The following is a 9,563-nucleotide window of genomic DNA, read 5'->3' as shown; positions in this document are numbered from 1 at the left end:
CTTATTTAAATTTTTTTAGCGCAAATATGTAAAAATATAAGTCATGTTTATTGTTTTTAGTGACAAAGTTTTCTACTTCTCTACGATTTTTTTTGGAGTGACTAGGTCCCTATTTACGCATGGTCATGGAGTTCTAGCATACTCACACTTAATGTTTCGTTCCTCGACGTATGGATACTATTAGAGACATTGATATATTGTAGCACTGGTCAGAGTGGGAACACGAGGAGACAATTGCGTGAGAAGAAGACATTCACACACAGATAACATGATTGGGTTTCTAATATCGACTATTTACTCTATGTGGGCGCACACTTTATCGGATTATCGTATTGAGGTATTCTTACTTTGCTTCTGCTACTTTGCATGTTGAGAAATAACGATCCATGTTATCGTACTCGAATGTTTTTTTAGTTTACACGATAGAAAATGTCAATTTTTGCTATCTTAGCCTCTCCATATCATAATGTTTTGTCTAGTGGTTACTCCGATATTAGTAGTGTTGATTGCTAAGTGTAGCTTGGTATATGTGGTTTTGTTTCTAGCAATGAATAGTATAAGATGAACTTAAGTTACAAGCATGAGACCCCGGCTGTTTTCAAATCAACGAAGTTTTGAAAATCTCTAAGGGGGAAGTGTACCATGATTCCACGAGTATTTTGAATCGATATCATTTGGTGAATGTGAATGCATGCTCTAGGATATGGTTAGATTGACGTATGTGATTGTATCATCACAGAGGCAGTGGGGCTCGAGGTCCCACTACCCCTGTTAGGTCTATGGAAGCCCCACTAAGTCATTTCTAAAATTTTATGTCAAAGATGAATGGAAATAGGACTGAAACTCTACTATTGTTTTTTAGATTCGTGGTCGCATCCTTAGCTTACTCCATGGGTGTGATCGTTCTCTGTTTCAAATGCAACAGTCAGCGCTATAAGGTTTTACCTACAAACCTTGTCTTCGTAGTTTTCCTTTTTATGAAAAATTTAATATACTCTCTCATATTTTATAATGTTTAACATCGTTGATTTTTTAACATATATTTAACCATTTATAATAAATAAGGAACATATGTGAAATGAATGAGGTAGTTCATTTTAGTTTGATTAGGTGGATATAGCATCATATAAGGGCTTTAGGTTGATACACATATAAGAGCATCCTCAATATATACTCCATCCCATCCTATATTGTAAGATGGAGTATGTGAGGGGAAAAATATTGGTTTAGTATATACTTCATCTCGTCCTAAAAAAATAGATGATCATCTATATTGGAAAAGAGACTCTAAATATGGTTGTTCTTTGTCCTCCATATCTCAATATTTATCACAAGAGTAGAAAACAATAACAATATAAGAAAAGATGGTTATAAAATATTAATAAAATATATATGGATGATGTAATATGAATCTAGTGAAGTAATAACTGATATACATAGGGAATCTGTTTTGGATAATCATCCAAATAACGATATGAATGATCAATCGGTGAAAGAATTTCTTTTTGGAGTCTAGAACGCATGGATTTAGAAAAAATATAGGCATTGATAGGATTGCATATGCAAAACACGAGATTATACTATCTCTGTTTCATATGATAAGACTTTCTAGTCTTGCATAAATTCACCAATTGATAATATATATAATTTATATATATGTCTAAATTTATTAGCATCCATATGAATCTAGGCAAGATTAGAAGTCTTACATTGCGATTCTAACATTGTGAAACGGACATAGTAGTTTTTTTACGAGTGTTTAAATTATGATCGTTTGAAGTCACGTGTATTGGTTTGTCCTGCACTTCTCAAAGGAGAGAGATAGTTTCAATTCCTACAGAATTACTAGGAAAAAGATTGCCGGAGGGAAATTTCCTCCAATTTTCTATACCGTTCTACTCCAACCTGGGGGGTGGGGGTTGATCAATTCCTCCCATTTTCCTCTAAAACTCCTACTATCATCTATAAGATGGCAAAAAACAAACCTATAGATGGTTTGAACCATGACACTACCAAAACAAAGTTCCAGTTCAAACTAACCCAAAAATGCGTGCTCAAGGGCACTAGCCGGATCAGCATGCCAAGCGACTAAACCATAAAACTTGGGGCTTTATGATGTTCAATTACATGTAAAACAGCGTTGTTCCTTTTGACTTTTGTATTAGCAACTTTACGGAGACCATTGCCACTTTTCACAAACTTGGGCAACAATTTATATACTAGTAGGATTTATACGATATCGGTGAAATTGGCCGTTTGCTTCTTCAGCTTACGAATTGTGTCTGGAGGAGGTTGGCGCAGAACTCCAAATCAAAGCGAACTTCTGGAGGGTCACCAATGCAATCGAACACAGCATCAGCTGTCCCAAAGTCCTCTTCTGCAGTGTATCTGTAAAGAACCCAAAACACATAATATCACAAATTTTGTTGGAACTTGGAACATGAGGTGTACAATTCTCACGTGTTCTTTTCTTAATTTAGATTGAAAAAATCAGAACAGAAGAAAGCAACGGCGAATAGCATAAATACCTATTTCAATAACATGAGCTCCCAGAGTTGTCATGTATATATCCAACTAATTATTTAATTAGCTAATGCACAGTAGATCAAGAATTAAGACACGATACTACTATAGTTGGTAAATGGTCACATTAAAATCCAACAGATCTAGGTTTTCAAATAATAGCATAGGAGTGAATAAAACGAGAAGACAGTATAAGGTGGATAAAAATAACAAGACATAATACTGTCACTATTGGTACGTCTAATGAAATCTAGCTGCAAACTATTCGAATCTGAATTGAGAATCCGGCTATACTACATTCTACATAGTTTATTTTACTAGGATTAATTACTCATCAACAACAAAAATCTGCATGACCGCTCAGTTATCTTAATGTCATGGGGAATGGAGCGATACACAAGGGATGATGAAAGTTTTGAGAACATATAAGTATTTTTCTACTTTTAGATTTTATATGTCCTGAATATATTGCAATTTTTTTGTTTGTACATACAAAAGCAAATGCTTTCCTGGTTTGTTTGGTTCACTACATATTATAACAACACATTTCCATAGGACCACATGGAGGACATATTCAGGTGCAACCTAGAGGTCTACCATTCAAGATAGAATTTTGTGAGCAGATACAGCAACCACTGAATACTATTTGTCCTGATTATGAAGTTCAAGAAGGTTTTTATTTTTGGGCGGTGGGTGTGGGGGTATGCACTTTGGGTTTTAGCCTTCCAAGTTGCACTGATTTATCCTGATGTTTAACTGAAGAGGAAGTCAAGCAGACCAGGGATTTAATGTAATCTTTGATTTTGTGTTTTAATCACCTCCTGGACTCCCCCGCTCTGTAAGCGGTAACACCATCTTCTGTGTGGTGGTTCGCCTCAGCCGTAGGTGCAGATTGCCATGGTGGCAATGTGCACATCAGTCTCACAAGCCTGGTAATCAACCTTGCCATTCACCACTCCTATGGTTACAATTGACCAACTTGGATATACCCTCACAGTATCCCCCAAATGATTCCCAAGACATGGCAACATGTTTGTTATATCGATAACATTCTCTATGTCAGTGTGTATGTATGCAACACAGATTAGTAAATTCTGTTCATAGTTTCATCCACGCAGGGTAAAAATCAAAATGTGCACTACTGAAAGCGCACCTTCTTATTTTGTTTGCTTCTTCCAGTAGACAATTTTTATTAACACCTATTATTCAGATGGATTTGGTGATCAATTTTGTCATTTTTAGAAGTACCTTATCTCCTGAACAAATTCGCACTATTCACAAGCAGCCAGCTATTTCCTTGGTATGTTATCCAAACCATTGTTATTTTTCCCTTCCCATTCACACCATTTCTGTAGGACATAATACATTCAGCAATTTTTTTGTTATATAAATGTTATTCCCTCCGTTTCACAATATAAGTCTTTCTAGCCTTGGCTAGATTCATATGGATGTTAATGAATCTAGACATGTATATAAATTATATACATCCATCAATTGATGAATTTAGACAAGGCTAGAAAGACTTACAATATGAAACGGAGGTAGTATGAGGCAACACGCATGATATTTACATACAGAACTATGAAACTAATCCCAGATGAATCATGGTTGGAAATTGTGAGTATAAATGATGGCCCCAACCTTCCTAAACTCTCCCACAAATGACTAATACCACAACACTACACAACAGGGACCATAAATGGCCCAAGATTCTACACCCTCTGTTTAGTTTGTAATGTCAGTGTTCCACATGTATAGCCTGTACACGCATTCTCCTAAGTCGTAGTCAAGCTCTGCAATTGCATTACACCATTGAAGTAGCCATAACCTAACTTCTATCATGCCATAAGAAATGCAGGTAATGCTTGTTTCATATACATCGGCCATGCATGAAGCTTGAAAAGGCCACTTTTTTTGCAAAAACAATACCCGTATGGAAATAAATGACCCGGCTCCACCAAAAAAGTGGTGCTGAATTTCCAGTAAAAGTCAAAATTTTGTTTCCACCCAGAAGAGATCAACACATCTTTATTATGGAATAGCATGCCAATTATCATGCAAAAGTGATTTGATGCAACTGAAATATTTCACAGAGAAAATTATTACCCGCTTTTTGTGACGATACACTTCATACCAGCAGCTTTGGCTGCTGCAAGCCCAATGGTACTGTCTTCAACAACAACACAGCTAAATATCCAAGAATAAAATGTGTCAGCAAACTGAAATACTATTAAAATGTTGACAAAAATGGCATTTATTACAAAATATATCACATGTTGAGAAAACTTTATGATTTTTAATTGTAAAAGTAATCTAGGATTACTTACAGAAACCATTTATGAAAAAACAACTTACAATATAATGTTAAAGGACATGATTATTATTCTTTAACAATTTATGACAGTTAGCACAGAATAATTTACAGTTATCCAAGCTAATTTGTTAATCAGCAAGTCTGTATTAACAACCAATAAGCATTCGTACTCAGAACAATAGAAAGAAACCCAAGCATCCATTACCTAGATGGATCGACTCCAAGTGTGGTGGATGCTAGTATGTAGATTGCCTGCAAAGGCAAAAAGAACACATACTCTCTCATGAGTAATGAAATCCTGGAATCCAATTGTAACACGTATTGTACAAGAAAAGTTAACTACTTCCTACATTGGCAAAAGTAAGTGAATTTGGTTAAAAGGAAGAGTTAGAGTCTTCCTAAAAAGATCATACTATTAAATGCAAGGATCATTTTGAAGGAATCATCACCAATCCAACAAAAGTAAAATTAAACTAACATGATTTCATATGAACCAGTAACTTTAAGAAGGTACTACCTGGACCATATTCATATAAATAAATAACGACCTCTGAGGTACAGCACTTGCACCACTGCTGCTGATGAGCACTCTTTATTTCTTTTCAGGGTTTGGTTGCACTGTGCTTGCTACGAACATAGTATTTTTTTTTTCAACACAACCAATCTGGAAACTGGAAGGCAGAAAGTACCTAACCGATAATCATGTGGTTCCAGTGATGCAAAATAAATAATTTTCCTTTTAAGATTGAGCATAGTATGGTACAACACATTACACAACTGATAGAATATTAGTGTTTTCAACTGTCTGATTAGTTTATAATTTTATGCTCTATACACTTCAAAATGTTTTCTTCCCTTGAAGAACTAGATAGGATATTGTTTGATAGAATGTATTTATTGATTAAAAAATAACTTACTGGATCAGGTTTTTTGCGAGGAACCACATCCCCAGCAAAGATGGTAATTTTTTCTGCACGATCAGGGCCCAGTAAACATGAAACAATTGCTGAAACCTGCACTCAGTCAAGCATAAATATTTGAATTGTTTTGCATACAAGTTCACAGCTACCATTAACATGTAGTAACTATTTAAACAGTCTTCAGCATAATATATATTAAGTTTTTCTAAGAAATCATTCTAGTATTTCCTTATGAAAAATTTGGAAGAAAATTTCATAAAAAATGTCAACAACAGTTATTACCAATCCTGACAATATAACTTCATAAAAGTACGTTTAGTGTGGAAAATACTGTATTACTTACAGCTTTCTCATTTGATGTACTGCATACTGCAACCTTCACCCCTTTTCCTAGGGCTTCATCAATTAACCTGTAAATTGTAATTAAAAAATCTAGGTAACTGACCTTACACAAATTTACTCCAGCTTACTTCAAAGTTAGTAAATTCAACATTCTATTTTAGAAATGGATTGGTGTATCTTCCTAATGCATGAAACAGTGAAACACAGACTTCCTCAACAGAAAGTAAAACTGTGCAGTTACTTATTTAAAACTTGTTTCAATCATTGTCACGATATCATGTTATAGTCGTAAGTACAAGAAACAATATATTTGTAAGGTGCATTTAGTTTTCCAGTGAAGAAAATTAGCTTGGCTACAACAAGAATATAACCCCTTCGAATCCATAGTTTGAGAAAGAAAAAATAAGTTTTGTCGGAGTGGTGGGCAACGACGCGCAAGTTTTGTCGGAAACACTACAGGGCGAACTTTGATTCGGCAGTAGCGCTGGCATGCTGGCTGCTCTGGAAGGAACGGAATGCAAGGATTTTCAATAATGTCAGCAGATCACCGCCGCAGTGGTTTAGAGATTACATGGAGGAGATCTCCGTTTGGAAGGCAGCGGAGTTTGTCCGGGAACCGACGGGCATTGGCTGATGCTTGCTCCGGTTGGCAGTGTTTTTGCTTTTGTTCTTAGCTGATGGCCTTAGCCACGGGTTGTATGTTTACAACTAACCTTCGGCCTCAGTGCCTTATAATTGTACATTCCCCCTCTTAATGAAATTGGGTGACCATTCCGGGGTCCTCCCCACAAAGAAAGAAAAAATAATGAAATTTTGTAGAATGCCAATGAGAGGTAAAAATAAACAATCACTTTTGTTGGCTAATGCCTATCCACAACACATAATAACTTTGATTTTGTTGTTAGGACCATTTCAAATGACTTGTGGTAAAGTAGCAAAGCAGGGTATCAAAGTGTTAGAACTTTTAAAGTGAACTAAGTTGCTAAAGTCATCAAATTCATGTAAAATTATGACCTTTGAACACCTGGACGGAGTGGAAGCAACTTCTTCTCAATAAGAGCCATGAATAATTCTGTTTTCCTTTTGTGTAATGAAGCAATAAACTCCTTTCTTTCGTCATCAGTCTTTGGTGATTTAGCTGGCCACCCTGTTTTGTTGAAATACGCTGTCATCCTGAAATAGGTGTTGCAGTTAAATTCAACCAAAATTTTGGTTTTATTTTACAGGAAAACACAAATCTATAAAAGCCATGATTCTTAGAGTAGCTTTTTAAGTAGCACCTTTGCCAAAAGAGAGTTCTAATATCTTCCATTAATGAACAAGTACACTAATTTGATGATTTATCATGTTTCTTCATTCTGGACATCTTGATATGCTTTTGGTGAAAATTAAATTGTACCATTTTTCTTAAGATAATAACTATTAGTTCCTGTGAAAAAGAATAGACATCCGATACGTGAAAAACAATCCATGATGTTCTTTGTGTTAGAACAAACAAATGGTTTGATATCGCTGTCTCAGAGACAATATTTATTAACCTTTTTATATCAGCATGAAGCAATAAACTTAGAAAATGACAGTAAGGTTCTTGATACTGATTACTGAAAATTTGATAACATTAGTAAAATGCCAGCGGTAAAATGCATCTTAATGCTTCCCCTACCAGTCAAGATAATAGTCAGAATTCATAATAAATTGCAAATTTGTCATGTGAATGATTGTGGAAAGCACATACTGTTTAGATGTATGCAACATCATTAGGAGATGGATTGCAAATTCATGAAATTTTTTTGTCGTGTGTAGTTAACATTATTGTTTTATCATTTATGTGTTGACAGTAGTGACTAGATTGTAAATATGTAAGCTGACACAGTAACAGAGCAGCACTTCTTTTCTTACAGTTACAGGTTGATAACTAGATGTAAGCCTAGATGGGCACAAACTACATATTGACAAAAACATGTTTTGGGGACATGCCTGTTAGGCATGCAAATGAATGGTCAGGATTTTGGTAGGTCTAAAACTGAAAGAAAACACTAGAGTGTTGATTAACCTTTCCTTGCCGCCACCTATTTTGAGCAGTTCTCCATACAGCTCAACATTCCAGCTCACACCTAATTCCCTCTGTAAACAACAATACATGCACATACACTTCAGTACATATATGTATGTATGTATGTGTGTGTGTATTATATTTTGTTATGTCAGTAAGTAGTTGAGGGTACATCATAAAGCAAACAAGTTCATTGTTTAACAGCTGTCTGTTATATTTTGTGTTGACACAATAATTTCGGTTGGAAAGTGTATTACAGTTTTTAGTTTTAAGTACAAAATTCGGAGGTCACTCTTTCATTTCCACTCTAGGAAGATTAACAACAGCAACTGAATCTTGAGCCAGGTGAAAGAAATTGCAGTGTACCATTTTCAACAGTCATCCCATTTTCACTGGATATGCCCCGATACCCATACCTAACAAACTATCTCTGCCAATATATATGTGGCAAACCACAGTCGTGGTGAAGAAGTCGGTCACCTCAACTATGGCAAAGTTTAGCAAGAATGTTAGTCTTTCACAAATCGCAAGTGGTGCAATGTGCTAGAAAAGCAATGGCCGATGAATAAACAGACCAATTGAACATAACTAACTTTATTTTAGCAAAATATGCTAATCTGGTAAACAGAGTCGAAATGTAAATGTGCACGGAAGGTAAGAAATAAATCAATTACTAGGTATCATACTATCATCTACTCAACACCTTGGAAAGATTTAGGTTCATGATTCCACAGAAATAAATTCAGTCCATCATGAACAACTAAGACATCGATCACAGGAACTACCTAACATAAGCGACACCAAAACCCAAAAAACTAGTGGGGGGAAGGAAGCGGACCTCGGCAAATGTCTCATTGAAGGAAATGCGGTGGCCGTCCTTCTCCGTGTCCACCAGCACGCCGTCGCAGTCGAACAGCAGCGCCGCCGGCAGGGACGTCGCGGGCGCCGCGCCACCTGCGGAGGCGCGGACGGCCTCGGCTCCCCGCCTCCTCGCCCCGACGGAGAGGCAGGTGGTGGCAGGAGAACGCGCAGCCGCCGGCGTCCTGCTCGCGGCGGCTACCCTCGTGGGGAGGCAATGGCCGGAGCGGGCGGTCGAGAAGGTCCCCGCGCGGAGCAGCGTGGATGAGGCGGCGGCGGCGGCCGCGGGGGCCATGGCGAAGTGAACTGGCGATCGGGGAGCTGGGGACGTGACACCGAGGGAGGGGAGGGATGGAGGGGGGTGGCGGCGCTGATCAGTGGATAGCGCGCGCCATGTGGAGTTTGGACGCTACGCGGCGGGAGCCGGGTGCGTGATGATCTTGTTTCCCACCACACACGTCTCTCTTGCCTCCTCGTCTCTCCTTCGCCTCTGGCTCTCTGAGCCTCTCCTTGGTAGCCTCTTTGATAGGGTTTTGCCTCTTCGATCCCTAAA

The 9,563-nt window shown here is 37.4% G+C and overlaps 1 protein-coding gene across 1 annotated transcript; it reads right to left on the bottom strand.

Moving 5' to 3' along the window:
* Positions 1-2,072: 2,072 nt before the first annotated feature.
* On the bottom strand, positions 2,073-9,513 carry LOC102719005 (CBBY-like protein). Its single transcript, XM_006651490.2, has 8 exons — positions 8,991-9,513; positions 8,153-8,223; positions 7,114-7,272; positions 6,101-6,167; positions 5,755-5,850; positions 5,043-5,089; positions 4,630-4,710; positions 2,073-2,388 (listed from the first exon to the last, which is right to left on the bottom strand). Exons 1-8 carry the CDS (start codon positions 9,303-9,305, stop codon positions 2,265-2,267), a joined length of 960 nt encoding a protein of 319 aa, XP_006651553.2. The 5' UTR covers positions 9,306-9,513; the 3' UTR covers positions 2,073-2,264.
* Positions 9,514-9,563: the final 50 nt, after the last annotated feature.

The sequence above is a fragment of the Oryza brachyantha genome, chromosome 3, assembly GCF_000231095.2.
Source record: "Oryza brachyantha chromosome 3, ObraRS2, whole genome shotgun sequence".
Taxonomy (NCBI): domain Eukaryota; kingdom Viridiplantae; phylum Streptophyta; class Magnoliopsida; order Poales; family Poaceae; genus Oryza; species Oryza brachyantha.
Note: the sequence above shows the minus strand (reverse complement) of the source record. Positions and strands in the feature narration are given on the sequence as shown.